We start from the raw sequence: 16,905 nt of genomic DNA, 5'->3' as shown, positions 1-16,905 counted from the left end.
CACAGCTGAGCATAAATTAGCCGACTGTCCTGCTTAACAAGCTAGCCCCAAAAAAAAAAAATAGATATGACGTGATGAACACAACTAATGTCGGCGGAGTTTGTCACTGGTACAGCATGTGAATCTATCAGTATGCTGAATATTTAGTGTTGTTTAGGTTTACTTTAGGCTATATAATTAACACATACAGTCATTTATTTGCTAAATGACAAACAGGCAATTCCCAATTGCCTGCAGATAAAGTAGCCTTGTGCCTGGTTGTAATGTAGGCTAACCAAGCAGTCTTATTTTATATGGTTGGTCTCTTTTTATTTACAAATTGCAGTATAATGCCTAGAAAGGAGAGGTTAAAAAGGCAAAAGAAAGGGAGCTACAGCAGGCAGCCCAGGGGAGCAGCTCTCTGCTCTCCTGGATGAAAGCATCCACCAGCAGCAAGGAGGAAGATGAAGATGAAGGGTCAGAGTCAAGACCAGAGTCATGTTAACTGTCCATTCTTAAGCCTGGTCTTAACTACGCCCATTCTTAAGCCTGGTCTTAACTACGCCCATTCTTAAGCCTGGTCTTAACTACGCCCTACTTAGCAGTTACAACCAGGCTTAGTTAAGACCAGTTGGTGCAACCGGCCCCTGGGGAGATCGGAGATCAGGGGCCTAACGAAGACTTCAAAGAGATAATTCGGGATAAGGGGTTATTTAAAAAAAAAAAAAAATTCAAACGTACATTTTTTCTTTCTGCTTTTTGGTAATTCTGTCTCCAAATTATTCCAGAAAATAGTACTAAATAGCCCACATTGACACAGGTGATTTAGCCTTAGCTTTCTTCTCAAAGTGCACCTGATCGATGAATTTTACTTTAAAAGGTTAACATTTTTCTTCCGGGGGAGCATTCCCCCTGACCCCCCTAGAAGGTCCAGGGTCCCAAACACAGTCTCCCAAATTCCTTTGAGAAACACGTGTGGCCAGGTATTAAAAGTCATTAGGCCAGGGGGGGATTTTGTACAAGTACCCTTAAAATGATTTGGTCATTCATCGATAGAATATATTGTGCGCTTTTCTTTGCAATGAGCACCTGCCCCCCAAAATGTCTGTGCACGCCACTGTGCATGTACATGTATCTTTCTTGATCCATCTTGATTTAAAGGCGTTAAATAGTCAAGTGGGTTTCCACCTAAAACCAATGCATAATAATCATCAAGTATTTATAGTAAAGGTCTTTTATTTGTTCACATTTATTTCTTACCTCTTCCTGTGTGCCATGTCTGAGGTAACCAGGGTTGCAAAGAGGAGGTTGCAGCAACTTCACATCCCATAGCTCAAGGGTTACCCAACTGGTTTCACACACAAAGTGAGAAGTCAAAAGCTAATGTAGCCTACTTGTAATAGAAGTGACAGAAGACAATTATCATACACACCCTGCATCAGCCCTCTTTACCGAAATATACTTTGAACCAAATTCACCATCTCTCTGAGAATCACTGCCCTGACCTCTGTGTGTCCCTATGAAATATCTCCCTGTAGGAAGAAGTGATTACTACAATCCTGTTAAACATTATTCAGGAGAGAATGAACAGAGATGACAAAACCGCCCGCTCTGGGCTCTGCCGGCACATTTCTCAAATATTTTCCTAGTTGAGTCGATTACCACATCTATTTGAGCGTATTTGTCTGCCCTTCCACTTCTGCTCTCATGGTTAAAGTATGTCGCTCACACAACACCCACGACCTCAGTGGGAAATTAACAGCAGCCAAATGAAGGCCAAGTTTGACTGTGTAACATACCAATATATTACAAATGTTTGGGAGTTCAATTTAAAATTCAATTTGAATTGTCATGAAGTTTGGTTCAAATGTTCAAGGTTCCCTCAAAATAAATTGTATCAGTGATCCGTAGGTTTTTATTTATATGGCTAAAGCCATCATCAGGTCAAGATACTTAGCAAATATTAGCACGCTTACGCACCAAAGTAAGATGATGAACATGCAAACTACTTTTTTGAGGTAATTAAGTCTTTCTGCCCTCACACCCTTTAATTTATATAGCCTATAGTCTACTCTGCATTTAGCAAAAAGTAAAACATTATTTGAAAAAGTATAACTATATATTTTTTTTTATTAATTTTGGATGTACACATTTTTTCCTTAGATACATGACCTATGACCGCCTGCGTCACTCCACCAAAACCTGAAACGTTATCAGCAAAATAATCTGGAACAAATGACTCACATAAGGCAGCGTTTATTCTTTCAAACGTGTGGTTTTTATTTGATAATACTGAATATTTTTTTGTCCTTGGCCCGGACTTACACAAAGCATTAAACACATGCACAGTCCTCTATTCACACAAGGTACCCATTTCTCGTTTCTCTACACCTCTCCCAAAAACAGATTAATCTCTCTTCACTCTCACGTTACTCCAGCGCAAGAGGACCTTCCCACCTCCACACTACAGCTACAGACATCATAGACAAAGACAGAGGGAGAAAAAAAAACACACAAAAAATCATGACAGGTATAATAATAACACTGGAGAAAAAAAATACAAAGTAATGGAACATGGAAAGAGTTTACTTTTTAAATTATGCCACCAATACTCCATCATACATATATTTTTTTGTTTTGTTAATGTAGTTCGAGGTGTATAAAACAGCACTGTAAACTTCGATGGAGTAACTTGCTTTCTATGACGGGCAATAAAGCTTTCATTAATAACTGGTAGGAGAGCAGGAAAGACAAGTCAAAAGCTAACGTTAAGCATGTAAAGGACCTTGTTACTCATGAAATGAACCGTCTGCGAGGATATATTGGCAAATCATGGAACGGCTGTTGGCGTTTTACAATCAACAGATAATACAAAGACACTGAAAATAACATCCCACTAGCTCTTTTTGTTTCCCTTTCACACACAAAATCTGCGAAAAAAATAAATGCTCCCTTATATCCGAAACCTCTCACACGCCTCTTTTTTTTAAAATTCCCCTTTAATTGCAAGGAATATTTAATCTGTTATGACCAAGATAGCAAGAATAACCTTGCGTTTGTATGGAGTACGTGAGGATCACCAAAAGCACTAAAAAATTAAATTTGCACCTGAGGTGGATCTGTCGGTCTGGGCGAACGATTAATAGCTGTCACATCAGAGTGTTCAGGCTCTTGTCTTTACTGGGAAACTCATCCTCATAAAAAGTGCAAATCTACTTCCTAATGCAGTAAATAATAATTATCAAGTAAACAACAAAAGTATAATGCATAGGTACTGTACAGCTACGTAGTGGGGATAACAAGGGGATAGATGGGTGAAGAGTGAGACAATTTGGGGACATTTCTGATTGTACTCTGGGGCAGTGACGAGGTGGTGTTGTTTTAAATTTAGAGGCTCGTCTTCACACAGCATAGACTGGTCCAGTGAGGCCTGTGACGTACACAGGCTTCAGTTTAAAGAAATCGCTACAAGAAGAGATTTTCACCGGACGAAACCAGAAAAGATCAGCCATGCAGTATGATTCAAGATTCATTTTAAAAAAAGAAAAAAGTTAAGTGTTGGTGAGAGAAGCAGTAACTAATAGTGTTTTCGGAGAGAGAGGAGGGAGGGAGGGAGACAATCATTTTAAAAAGAAAAAGGCAACTTGGAATTTGGCTTTGGAATAAAATGGAGAATGAGGTAATAAAAAGTAGAAACAAGACGGCGGGTAGCGAATGATCGTCCGTAGATCGCGCATTTGATTGGTGGAGAGAGCAGAGCTGCTAAAGAGCTTTGCAGGGGCAGGAAGTGCTCTGTCTCGCCTTAGGATTTATATCCTCCTGACGCCAGCCTCAGGAGGAAGTGACATCATCACTTGACCAGTCTATGTCTCATGATGCTATTTTTTGATTTGTCTTTTTTACAGAGACGCCGTGTCTGAGAACAACCTCTGAGGCCTTTTTCATTTTGCTTTTCAGACCACAAAATACAAAAAGAGACTCTAAAGCTTGTTCTCAGACCAGCGGGTAATCTCAGTCACATTTAGTTTTTTGCCTTTTAAAAAAAAATCTAAAATCCCTTTCCCGGATGTTGTTGTCTAAAATTTCAATGGAATCGTTTTACATTTATGTTGTTGTTTTTCGCCAGGCTGTGTATGGGGCAGTCAAGGCGTGTCACGTGACTTAAGGGTTCTCTGCATCCAGGAAGTCCTTCTTGGGCGTTGCGGCGCCGCGGTACCAGGCGCAGGAGCCGTCCGTCCTCTTGACACAGGCGTAGTGGTTGGCCTGGCGACCGTGCACCTGCTTCTCGATCATCAGGTCCGTCCACAGACACTCCTCGGGAGCGGAGATCTCGCAGGGCAGAGAGGGGCAGCGCACAATCTGCAGAACACACACAAAACAAATCTCTCTATACTGTCTGCGCAATCACCGCAATCAAATATAAAAGAAAAATCATTCCTTAGATTTAAAGGTGGAGTCAGCTTTTCCAGCTCCGCCCCTCTGACCAGCCTCGCCTTGGCGAAAGCAGTCAACACTAAATAACTACCTGCTCAATAGCATTGTTGTTACAAACTTCACTAAACACTGTCTACCTTTAAAGTTGCAATCCCCAAAACTTTCACAAGAACAAACCGAATACATATAAATCAAATCAAATATAATTACCGCACACTGTTTATAGTCATGTATAGATAATAAATAAATAGCAATAAAATAGCGATAGTTTTATTTTCTAGAAATACACTTAGTACCTCTCTTGTAAAGTCTTAAAAGAGTATATCGACCCTACTTTCATGTGTGTAAGCTAAATATGGAGCTACAGTCAGGAGATGGTTAGCTTAGCTTAGCATAAAGACTGGAAAACCGTCAAAATGTAACAAAATCAGGCTACCTTAATTACCATGTTACAAGACGCTGGTTTAATCCGTACAAAAGCCAAAGTATAAAAACAACAATAAATAAAAGAAAATTAAAAAAAATTGTGTGAGAAACTGAACTGTGCCGAATGACTCGATCTTTAAAGTCCAAACTGTTCTGTCAAACTTATTCAAACCAGCTAATCCATATCTCCCTCTCTGAAGTCTTTGCTCTGATGTTTATTGTTGCAGCTGTTGTTTTGGTTCATGTCTCGTCTGGTTTGGTCTGTTTTGTCTGCTTTTGTACTCCAAGTGGGTGGGGAACTCCGCCTGTTTATGTACTGTACGCTTTATCTCCCAGCCCTGCGCGGCCTCACTTACCTTGCATTCACAGCCCATCTCGTAGCGCAGGCTCAGGCCCTTCATCTGAGTGCTGCTCAAAGAGGCCCAGGGCATGATGTAGTCACACAGGGTCACATGCATGCGACCGCCGGACTCGGCTTTGCCTGTAAAAAAGAACAAGACATTGAAAAAGTTGAACAATGGTAACTTGCTTTCAAGCTTACTCGGGTGCATTCACTTTTGAGAAAAAGAATGTTAATGAATGTTCACTGTCCCTTTTTAAAATAAAGAATTGAATTGGCTGATACGTGACAGACAAAATCCAGACACAACAAGATCATACACGCAGCAAAACACCAACACCTAGCTCCTGATGCATCGCTACGAACGCTCTGATTGGACAAAAGGCATCAGATAGCAGACTCACTGGTGAACATGATAGACATCTGTTACTTCTTAAGACTGGTGCACGCAGGCATCAACACAGGTCGTCTGTCCACGTGAGGAGCTGGAGTTTATGTTTATGTATTGCACACGAGTGGCACCAGTCAAAACAAGAAGATGTTTCGAGTTTAGTTTAGAGATCTGCTGAGGCTGTGTCATCTCCACTTCATCGCTATCTGTCTACGGAGCAACTCTCGACATGTTGAAGTCTTTAAAGTTTGTCCTCAACGACGGGACTGACTCAAGTTTCACTGGAGCCCTGCCAGCTGTTAACCCTTCACACTGAAGAATGGATGAATCATTTTCAAAAAGATTTCCCCGGTCAGCAGAAAGTTAACAGTCTTTCCCTCGACTCAAGTCCTACATCTTGAAAAAAAAAAAGAAAAAAAAGTAGAGGGTCTGAGAGAGAGGAAACGCTGGCTTCAGCAGTTCCTCCTCTTACAACTCTATGTAATTAGGGCGAGTGTTTGCGGGTGCATCTCTGTCTGCGATGGGGAAACCAGAGCACGCATGACATCATGAGCCTCCGAGTCTCCTCTACTCGCCGTATTCTATGTCTCACTCCGCTGCTTTCAATAACAACACCAGCCACATTAAGCATAAACACATTAAAGCTATAGTGCAGAACTTTTTCATATAAATGAATGTTGGTTACATTCAAGCCCTTGCCAAACGAGTTGACACAAAGTTGAACAAGCCTCCACAAAACTGTCTTCGTATCTCAGTATGGTGGCTTTGACAAACTGGTGTTGCCAACCGACATTTGTGCAGGAACTCAAGAAGCGCCAAAGAAATGTTTCAGTTGTTGATTTTCATTGCTAAGAATAAACCCGGGCGTACAGCAGAAGGAATAAAAATCCATACTTGGTCACCGTAAGGCTACCTCATGTAGATGCGCCAACAGTGTTGTTGTAATTTATCAGAATTCCTAATGGGGGCCACAGAATTTATGCACTTTAGCTTTAAAGCTTAGCAAAAAGACTGGAAACAGGAAAAAAAGGCTAGCCTCGCGTTGTGCGATCATAACAAAGTCCACATACTAGCTCTAAAGCCTCTAAAGCCATGTAATTAATACATAATTTGGAGAAAAAAACAGCAGGTAAAAAAAAAAAAAAAACACATTTTATAGGGGGTTGTGTGCTAGACACTTTATTATAAGAATTCAAAGTAAAAATTCCGCCTTGGTGCTAAAAATTACATCTGTGAAATAACATTTTATACAAGGTCATATACAGTCACCAAAGCACAATACGAAATGCTCCCTTCAGGCTGTTATCTCTCATATTCTCACCCCACGGTCGTCTGACCTCGAGCAGGGAGAACAAGATATACAGTGAGAACACAAGCTCATGTTCTAACACGACAGACAAAGTCACTCCCAGTCTCCACAGGGTTTAGTCAGCAGCGTGTCATTACCCATAATAACATAAACAGTCATCCCTCCAACACACAATGTGTATTTATCTTATTTCATGTTTGCCTGCCTGGCTGTTTACACATGAAGGTAGAATCTGATTATCTGTCTGTTTGTGAATTCCTTTAACTTTCATATCTGTCTGTCTGTCCGTCTGTCTGTTACAGAAAGTATTTCTCAGAAGCATTTTTTTTATGATAGAGTAGTGAGACATTATACCACAAACACATTTTCATATTTATTTTGGTATTGGTTAACTGACTAAGTGACCAAATCGAAGATCACTCATGAAACTTGCATTTATTTCTATACAGACCAAACAGGCCGTAAATCTCATGCAAACGTTACACATACCTGAGATCAGGTACTCCTTCTTGCCAGTGGCATCCAGGGTAACGCCACAGACAGCGGACACGGGAGCAGTGAAGATGGTCTGGATGTCCTCGTTAGGCCCCTTGAACATCTGGAACAAAGCAACAGCGAGGGGGTCAAATGTCAGAAAATGAAGTGAAGTAAAAGTCTGCGCATCAACCTCTTTTGGCTGAGGCTTCTGGTGGATTATCTATCAAGTTAAGGATCCAAATGAAATCAGTGTATGTTCTCACTTTGATCTGCTTGATGTCATACTGGATCCTCTTGATGGGGTTTCCGTAGACGTCATTCCCAGAATCCACCTCTCTCTCTCCAACCACCTTTGCTCGAATCACTATTGGGGGAAGCAGAGGAACATGGTGTCACATTACATGTTGTTAACTGATCTCACCATCAAACGACAAATTGACTTTTTAATTGAATGTAAACATATTCAAACTTGTACGGATGTCATTGAAGTTGTTGCATTTTTCAAAGTTTCACAGAGTTGCTTCTAGTAAAAACCCCAGAGACCAACAGCTGTCTTCAATCTTTACTGGGAGTGTGTTTAGCGTGCTGCGGCAAAATCACATCTGAAGTAATCAAATTAATGATTCATCCAAATAATTGTTTGTTTGGTCATTGAGATATTAGATAACAGTGCAAAATGGCCTACGCAATGTCTTTAATGTCTTCTCCAAACCCAGAGATATTTACTTCAAGATGGTATGAAAGCAGAGAAATTCTCATATTGGAGAAACTGACCCCAGAGAATATTTGGCTTGATGTACATTATGAAACTTGAATCAGTTATATAAAATTGTTTGCAGGTCATTTCTCTGTCCAGTTAATTGAAGAATCTCTCTAAAAGATATGATCATAACGCGATTTCTTCTGAAGGTAAGGCATATTGAAACATCACTCGAGCTGCCTCACATTCTTGTTCACCACATCACAGGCTAACAAAAGGGCAGATGTATGGCTGCCAAAACCTCCACAGCTGCCTCCAGTCTGCACACACTGCACTGAGGCCCTGACAATAAAATGAGTTGAAGAGGCTCAGCTTAAGCATCAACAGGAGCTCGGTCAATTAAACTCAAACTAAGAGATTTTACATTGGGTCCAAACCTGCATGAGGGCCAGACACATAAACCTTCCCATCTCTGAACATGACCAGGAAACCGTCACCAGAATTAAGAACTCAACTTGAAAGTCGATATACAGAGAGAAAGTGGGCCAGAGAGGCATATTTCTCACCGTGTGTGTGTGTGTGTGTGTGTGTGTGTGTGTGTGTGTGTGTGTGTGTGTGTGTGTGTGTGTGTGTGTGTGTGTGTGTGTGTGTGTGTGTGTGTGTGTGTTTTAATGGCCTGACTGACTACATCAAGCTTCAGCTATGCTCAGGGCATTTATTCAGAATGGAAAATATGAGCAATAGAAAGACGAAAAAAAAAAACATTAAATAAGCAGGAACACACATAGATAAACACACACACACACACACACTTGCTCTTACACCCTTGGGCTCAGTTTACGGCTTGGAGCAGACACATATATGGGGGTTCATTGCTCCCACAGTTAACTGCGTCTCTCGCTCGCCACTCCCCTGAGCCCGGTCTGATGTGCATGCTTTTCTGCACATGTAACCTTAACGACAGCTAACAATTATTTCCATTGTAAAATGTCAGGAAAGTGGAAATAGGCCACCACATTTTCCTATTGCAACTGGTGACATCTTTTCAACTGATTTGTTGTGTAGAAAATGGTATTTGTGTTTGATTACAAAAAAAATTATAACTATTTACTAACTTTAAAGTGATCCTTTTTGCGCTTGCCATGAACATGCTGGTGAAGTCTGCTGAGGTTCAGTGCAGAGGCCCCCTCAACAAGTATGGTGTCCATCACCGCCTTCATGGATGACCTGACGCTGAGAACAACATCAGTCCCAGGGAGCCGGTGGATCCTAAAAGGCCTTGAAGAAGTGATCACCTGGGCGTGCAAGGGTTTCAAGCCAGTGAAGTTAAGATCTCTGGTGCTGAAGAAGCACCCAGATACCATCCATGACAGAGAAACCAGTGAACAGCCTGGGGAAGGTGTTTGACTGCAGCCTTACACAGCATCCATCCGAGCGACCAAGAGCTGGAAGCCTGGCTAGCAGCAGTGGATAAGTCAGGTCTACTTGGCAAGTTCAAGGCTTGGATATAACAGACCGGCATCTTCCCACGGATTATCTTGCCCCTCTTGGTCTAGGAGGTCCGGAATGATCTCCACTGTAAAAAGCTTTGAGAGGAGAGTCAGCAAGTTCCTTCGGAAGTGGCTGGGACTACCGCTCAGCCTGAGCAGCATAGCCCTGCATGAGCAAAACAGCCAGCTGAAACTCCCTATCAGCAGCCTGTACAAAGTGTTCAGGGTGTCCCGTACCAGGGAGGTGCTGCAATATCGAGAGTCTTGTCACCAAAAGGTGTCTCAAGCTGGGATTGAGTTCAGGCCAATGTGTGAACCCAAGGCGAAGGGCCATGAAGTTGGCCACCGACGCAGCAGAAGTTGGGTCAAAGTGGCTGTGGATCAGGAGAGGAGAGCCGTGGGTGGGGTAGTGCTACCTGGACAGACGCAGGGGCTTGATCAACCCCCGACAATTTCCAAAACTTAACGATCACTCTGTGCCATGATTGGCCGACTGAGAGAAGAGCAGGGCTTGGACCTCTTATTATCTTTTTTTGTTTTTTTTCGCAGACAGTCTCTTTTGCAGTCACTCCTTTCTGGAGAGACTGTCTGAAAATGTTGTGCACTTTTAAATAATATCGCATCTGCCTCCTTTCTATGCTTTTTCACACCCTTTCATCTTCGAGTATGGCCATTTGGAACACCTTTTTTGACACTTCCTTAACCAGTTCTTAAAGAAAAACCTGACCTACATTAATCAGGTTGCCAAAAACTCAATTCCAAAAAGAATGCTAATTTAGCTTGGAGTCTGCTGAAAGAATAGGCAACTGTTTACTAAAACGTGCATTCACTTCACCTTTATAAGGTGATACTATGTCAATGTTGTGATAAAGAACAGCTTAAGCTTAGGCAGATTACACATTCACCTTTTGGACAAATGACTCTTATGATTGATTGATGCTGATTTAAGAGAAAAGGTTTGTTGACACAGAAATAAACAAATCCTTTTTTCATCACCTTGGAGCAGGATTGGAAACGGAGCCGGCCTTCAACACTGATCAATGGCTTTAGAAAGTAATTTGTCAGTTGAACTAGTCGTAGTTTCCTCACAAGGAAACTTTTAGTTCCACTCCGATGCTTATGCAAATATGCAGCAGCAGCCAAAGCACACACACACACACATTGGGCGCACACACACACACACACACACACACACAAACACACACACACACACACACACACACACACACACACACACACAGCAGTATACCTGGCTGGCACTCTCTCCTGCATTCCTCTGAGTTTTTCCGCTCTCATTTCCCCAACCTCATTCTGTGCCACAAACTAATGAGCAACGAATGAGCAGCAGCAGCCATTACTGCGGGGAAATAACCCTGTGATTCACAATGGATTGCTATTGTGGGAGTTTATCTGTTTTCACCTTGGCTGTTGCAGTTGCAGACATGTTTAATTCTCCGTTCCATCCGCCTGCAATAAAGCCAGAGTTGAGGAGCCTGTGCAGTCTAAACAGTGTGTTGCCTCTGCAGCAGACAACACAGCATGATGCTTAATGCTGTACTACGTAACTATGTAACAGGAAGTTGTGGGCTCTTTATTGACTGCTCTGCCACGTTTAAATAATTAGATGAATAGTTATTAAAAAATGAATTAAAAATTGTTGCTAGTAATACATCTCCAATGACACGTTACTTCTCGAGTGCCTGCTTGATTCTGGCACGAATATTGGGGGCAGACAGTAGAGAATCAAAATAGTATTTAGAGAAGAAGTCTAGTCCAGTCACAATACATTTAGGTGGAATGGTAATTGTGGACAAAATGCTATTGAAATTTTTTTTTTAAAGTTTTTTGTGTTGAGAATCTTACATAGTACAGCTTTAAACAGCATGACTACCGGGGTAAGGGGCCTGAGTTTCACTGCAGATTGGTCCCAAATTCATCTAAGCACCGGCAGTCACTCAGCAGCCCAGGACCCCCCCTCCATAAACCACACTTTGACCCACATTTCTGCTGCTCCCCTACCCAGTCCCAACCAGGGCGACGTCTAATGACTTATACATGCATATCAGTTGCACTACGCAATGTTTTCCATCCAACCCCACATGAACACACACACACACGTATACGGCGCCACATCCTCAGTGGCCCCCCTGTCAGTCCAACCACATGACTATGCAACTTCTTTTTTCATACTCCAGCGACCACCGACTTTCCCCGATGTGGTTTGTTCCATTCCAGACCTACGTGGGCCTTCAGTTTAACTTGTCATCTGATCAGAGACAAAGCGCCCCTCACACACACGACTGAGCCGGTCCTGTGACCTCTGAACATCTGTCTGAAGGCCACTGCAGTAAGGAAGAAAGCTCTGGTTTCCTTTGGGAGTCCTTCACAACACAGTAGCAGGAGCTGCAATACTTTCAGAGATAATACCGGGGAGAGGGACTCAGTCATGTCAGATCAAAAGTCAATTATGTCTAGATAGACTGATGAAGTGATAAGCCAATTGTTACAGCACAATAATATTTAAAGCAGCATTAATTGATTTTTTGCCCATTAACAGTGAGTTGAACAAGGTGTAAACACAACACTGACATGTAGCTTTGAAGTTGTTAAAGGTGGAGTCAGCGAATCTGGAGAAAGCTTGTTGTCAAAATAACTTTATGTCAAAACCAGTAAATATCTACTCACGATCCGCTACCTAGCAAGGCTCTGTAAACAGGTATGTCAACAAAGTGGCATGGACCGAGCCACAGCAGCTAGCACAATGCTAACGATATAGGTATGCTACTGATCGACTTATACTCTGTCTTTGATAAGTATTTAACCCAATTGAAATTGAAATATATTATGCTGGTATGACTGTTTCTATTCTTTAAAAAAAATCCTCCATGATCTTGAAGGAAAGTTTTCATGACGCAAAAAAGTATTTTGTTTCCATAAATGGAGATGTGTCTGTGTTTTCACATGTCCGATCCTGCAGACAGCGGGGTGACTCCACAACGCCCAGCGTCGGGACAGTCTGACTGGGCAGGGCTGCCAGGGAAGTTCCCCTTTGTGGCTAACACATTTATATGAAAGGAGGATGTTTGTCTCACTTATGTATATATGTGTGTGTGTGTGTGTGTGTGTGTGTGTGTGTGTGTGTGTGTGTGTGTGTGTGTGTGTGTGTGTGTGTGTGTGTGTGTGTGTGTGTGTGTGTGTGTGTGTGTGTGTGTGTGTGTGTGTGTGTGTGTGTGTGTGTGATTGTGTGAGATTGTGTGGTGGGTGCATAACGCTGCTTCATCTTTATGGCTTGTGGTCTGACCTGGAGCATCATTTAGCCTGAAAAACAGAAGGTCATGCACACACACACACACACACACACACAGACACTGGAGCTGGTATGTGATGTGGGATCCCATTTAACAAAAAAAAAAAAAACAATCAATTGTCAAACCACATAACTTTTGACAATGTCACTTTGTTGTTGCCTACATGCACATTCTGGGCAACCAGAACCAGACTAGACCAAAGCCATTTCAACCCTTCTTCTTCTTCTTCTCCTCCTCCCTACGTTCCTGCCTCCACCTCTGCCAGTGCTACTGCGTCTTATGTGGGCTTTTTCACAAACCGCCACAGCCACAATGTCATCCTCAGCTCCACCCTGAAACCATCTCTGGGACAATGACACCGACCATTGTAACCGTTTAGTGGTTCGGTTGCCCTTTAACGTGCATTCTCCCTCCTCTGACAAAAACACATATTGACTTACACAGCCTTTAACAACAACACAAGGACACCAAACACAAACTCAGTGACATCCCGTTTCTAAGACCTGACCAATTTTGAGTCACACATCTGAAAATAGAGCTGGCATTTTGCAACACACACACGGATGCACGTGTATGGAAATACCTTGTTTCCTCTATAAGGATACCGCCAGGGTTCTCCAAAGTTTGAGACTTTTTGAGACCTTTTTAAAGACTGATATTGAATGCCAACTGCACTCCCGAACATGTTTCAAGGATATAATGGAGAATCAGTATCGATTCTGTGCCCTAGGAAATGATTTACCAAGTCCTGTTAATTATATTTAACAATTGCAATGGGAAATCATTTGATACAATCTGTCCAACATACACAGAAACCTTGAGAATGTAAAGGAGAGACGAGAAAGGGGGAGAGAGACAAAATGTCACTGTCCAGAATGATAATATTGGGGGTTAGTCACGTATAAAACAGTAACTAGCTGTCTATTTTCGATTCTGGCTAAGGACCCTCCCCTCCAAATGATTCACTGGCATTAAAATCCCTCGTCAGATTTTTCAAGGGCATTTTGCCCCGAACAGAAACACGCCCATGCTTCTGGAAGCGTGTGAGTCAAAAGAAGGAAGAGAGGATGAAGTTTGGTCTCAAAGTTTCTCATTCCAAAGGACACAGTGCATATTTGACTTCGACCGTGACTTTCATTGCTTTTTTCCTCTACAAAAAAAACACACACACAGACACACTGAACTGACAGCCAGATGTCATCTGTAGCCTGTGTGTGTGTGTGTGTGTGTGTGTGTGTGTGTGTGTGTGTGTGTGTGTGTGTTTCATTCATTAGCAGCAGGCCTGCAGCAGTTGTGTATCTGAGCTTTGAGAGTGTGTGTGTGTCTGTGTTACACGGGAGCAAAGTTGGGAAAACCCCAGCATGCATTCCTGTAATTCCTGGCTGCACCACCCCTCACAGGAAGAAACAGGGCAGGAATGGAAATATAAAAAAGAAAAAGAAAAGAGAGAGGAGGAAAGCTCGTGGTGTGACATATTCTGTGGTTGAGATTCAACCCCCTCCCATTCTCTCTCTCTTTCCCATTATCTCTCTCTTTCTCTGTCTCTCTCTCTTTCTCTGTCTCTCCCTTTGAAATCTCTCTTCACATTCTCCATCCCTTGTCCTCCTCTGCGCTCCTTCCCTCCTTGTCTCTTTCCCTCTCTTGTGCCACGTTGCCCTGCGACCAAGATCCTGGGAAACACACACACACTCTGCTCCAGACCTGAGACATTATGTACAGTGATGATGGCCCCGCACTCCTTCCTGCATATGAAACTGACTGACTTGCATAAACTAGTGCACCCAGACTCAGTAGTAGGCCTAGTGCCCTAGCCTATAGTCCTGCTATTGTGGATTGGATAGGGACTCAATTACACTGAAAACAGAAGAGGTGATCACCATAAAGTTCATGAAGGTCATAATTAGCTGAGCAGTGAGGGCCACAGGTGCACTTTTAACTCTTTATTCTGATTTTATGAAGACTTCACTTCAATATGAGCATGGGTCTGTGTTTGTGGGTGTGTGTGTGTCCCTTCAAAGCATCCCTCCATGTCACCAAAACAAACAGAAAATGTCCCCCCAAATGGCTATTTTAACACATTACTCGCTATATGTTTTTCATTATGACGTTGACCAAATACAGCAATACTGCGTGTGTGTCTGCAATCTTGATTGCGATGCAAACTGTCTGGAGCATTGGCCTTGAGGAGCAACACCCTCCACCTCCAGCGGTTTCCAGAAACCTCCGTGAGCCCGAGCAGCGCGTACCGGAGGCGGGCTGAAGCTCCCGTGCTCCGTGCACGAGCCTGGTGCAACATGGTGCCAGGTAAACAACAACAACAAAAACAACAATAAAAGCCCCCGGTGCTGTACTCACCTACATCGGCGTTGCAGAACGCCTGTTGCGGATGGACCGGGGCGCAGCTGCAAGCCTCCGCGAGCTCCTCCGCCCGCCAAAGCAGCAGCAGCGCGAGCGTGCAAAGGATGCCGTTAACGGAAAACGGCATTTTTAAAAATAAAAACTGATGCGATGCTCTTTTCGCCCTCTTGGTTTCTCTTTGCTGCGTAGATGCTTTGCAGTGGAGATCCAGCGGCAGCCAGCAGCGTCCCCCCTCCGCTATTCGTTTTTTATTTTATTTTTTAACGACAGGCAACGTCAGCAACAGCAGACTGTAGCCTATGCTCACTCAGCTCCGGTATAAAGGTGAGGTTTGACTGCGTGCTTGGTGGTCTCCGGGGGTGTCTCTCTGCAGCTGTCTGTCTTTCGGGAGTGTTTTCGTTTCTTGGGGGATCAAGGCGTTTTTATAAAGCTGACGGAGCGACTCCTCCCCCGCGCGCTACCGGAGGAACCGGCAGAGGGCGCTGTTCACCCGGTCTGCAGCGATACACTCAAGCCTCAGTCTGAGGGCCAAAGGGTCTACTCCATAGAGTTCTACTCTGATATTTGAAATAGGCCAGGGTATAACTCAGAATATAATAAAGTTTTTCATTTGTGAATAAACTTGGTATTACTTTATCTTACTGCAACCCCATATTTAGCATGTAGCCTACAAGTAGAATAAACTAAAAACAATATAGGCCTATATATTAAAAAATAGTCTTTATATGCTAGCAGCAGCAATTAAAATAAATAAATAAATAATAATAATATTGAAAAAAAAATATATATATGCAACTATACAACCTTATGCTTCCACCTCAATAAAGACATGAATGTGATTTATTCTGATAAACTGAATAAAGTGTTACTTTACAGATTAAGAACATTCTCCTTCTTCTTAGCCCGCCTTCTTGCTCGTAAACGAGGTCATTTGAGCTCAAGCAGTCTTGCCTGGTTAAATAAAGGTTAAATAGCCTTAATAAACAATTTAAAACCTCCTTTGATGATATGGAAATGCATTGTACTACGTGGTTCTTACAGGACATCAACACTAAAAACAAATAATCTTATAGAAAATGATATATTGCTTTAGATTAACACTCAACAGTTTATAAAGGAGTTGAAATGAGCTCAACCTTAAAACATTCTACAGCAGGAAAATGCAACACATTAATGCAGCAAGAAGATTCATCAAGAAACATCGGATAAAGTAGCAAACACAATGACGGATAACTTTTACTTTGGATACTGTAAGTACATTCTAGGCTACACATGTACATGTGTTTATATATATAAAACAATCCAATCTGGGAAAAGTACTGATTCTTCTGTAACATCCCGTTAGTCTGTCTGGCGTCCATGTGACTCATAAATCTCACTGAATACGTTGACTTGCGTTTTTTCCTCTTTGTCTGCAGTGGGGGATTACACAGTATGTTAACTACTGCTGCTTCACTTCAGTGTTTTGTTTTAATGCCAATTTACATTCCAACCTCAGTACATTTATGAGGGTAATATTGTAATGCTTTACTGCACTACATTTATATGACAGCTGAATAAACTGTCTATCCAACCTTTTTTTGCCTTGTGACCTTTTACACAAGGTCAAAGTCTTATAGTTTTGAGATCATGGTTAACTCAAGGAATGCTTTCCACTTTAAACTGGAATTTTAAATACTCGGTTGTGACCGGA

General features: G+C 42.3%; 1 protein-coding gene across 1 annotated transcript; it reads right to left on the bottom strand.

Annotated features, from left to right (window-relative positions):
• Positions 1-2,234: 2,234 nt before the first annotated feature.
• On the bottom strand, positions 2,235-15,605 carry timp2a (TIMP metallopeptidase inhibitor 2a). Its single transcript, XM_080049382.1, has 5 exons — positions 15,210-15,605; positions 7,620-7,720; positions 7,369-7,477; positions 5,196-5,320; positions 2,235-4,338 (listed from the first exon to the last, which is right to left on the bottom strand). The coding sequence occupies exons 1-5, from the start codon at positions 15,337-15,339 to the stop codon at positions 4,141-4,143; spliced, it is 663 nt and encodes a 220-aa protein (XP_079905508.1). The 5' UTR covers positions 15,340-15,605; the 3' UTR covers positions 2,235-4,140.
• Between the last annotated feature and the right edge of the window lie 1,300 nt (positions 15,606-16,905).

Source organism: Ammodytes marinus (genome assembly GCF_949987685.1).
Source record: "Ammodytes marinus genome assembly, chromosome: 20".
Lineage (NCBI taxonomy): Eukaryota > Metazoa > Chordata > Actinopteri > Uranoscopiformes > Ammodytidae > Ammodytes > Ammodytes marinus.
The sequence above is the reverse complement of the archived record's forward strand: the minus strand, read 5'-3'. Positions and strand labels throughout refer to the sequence as shown.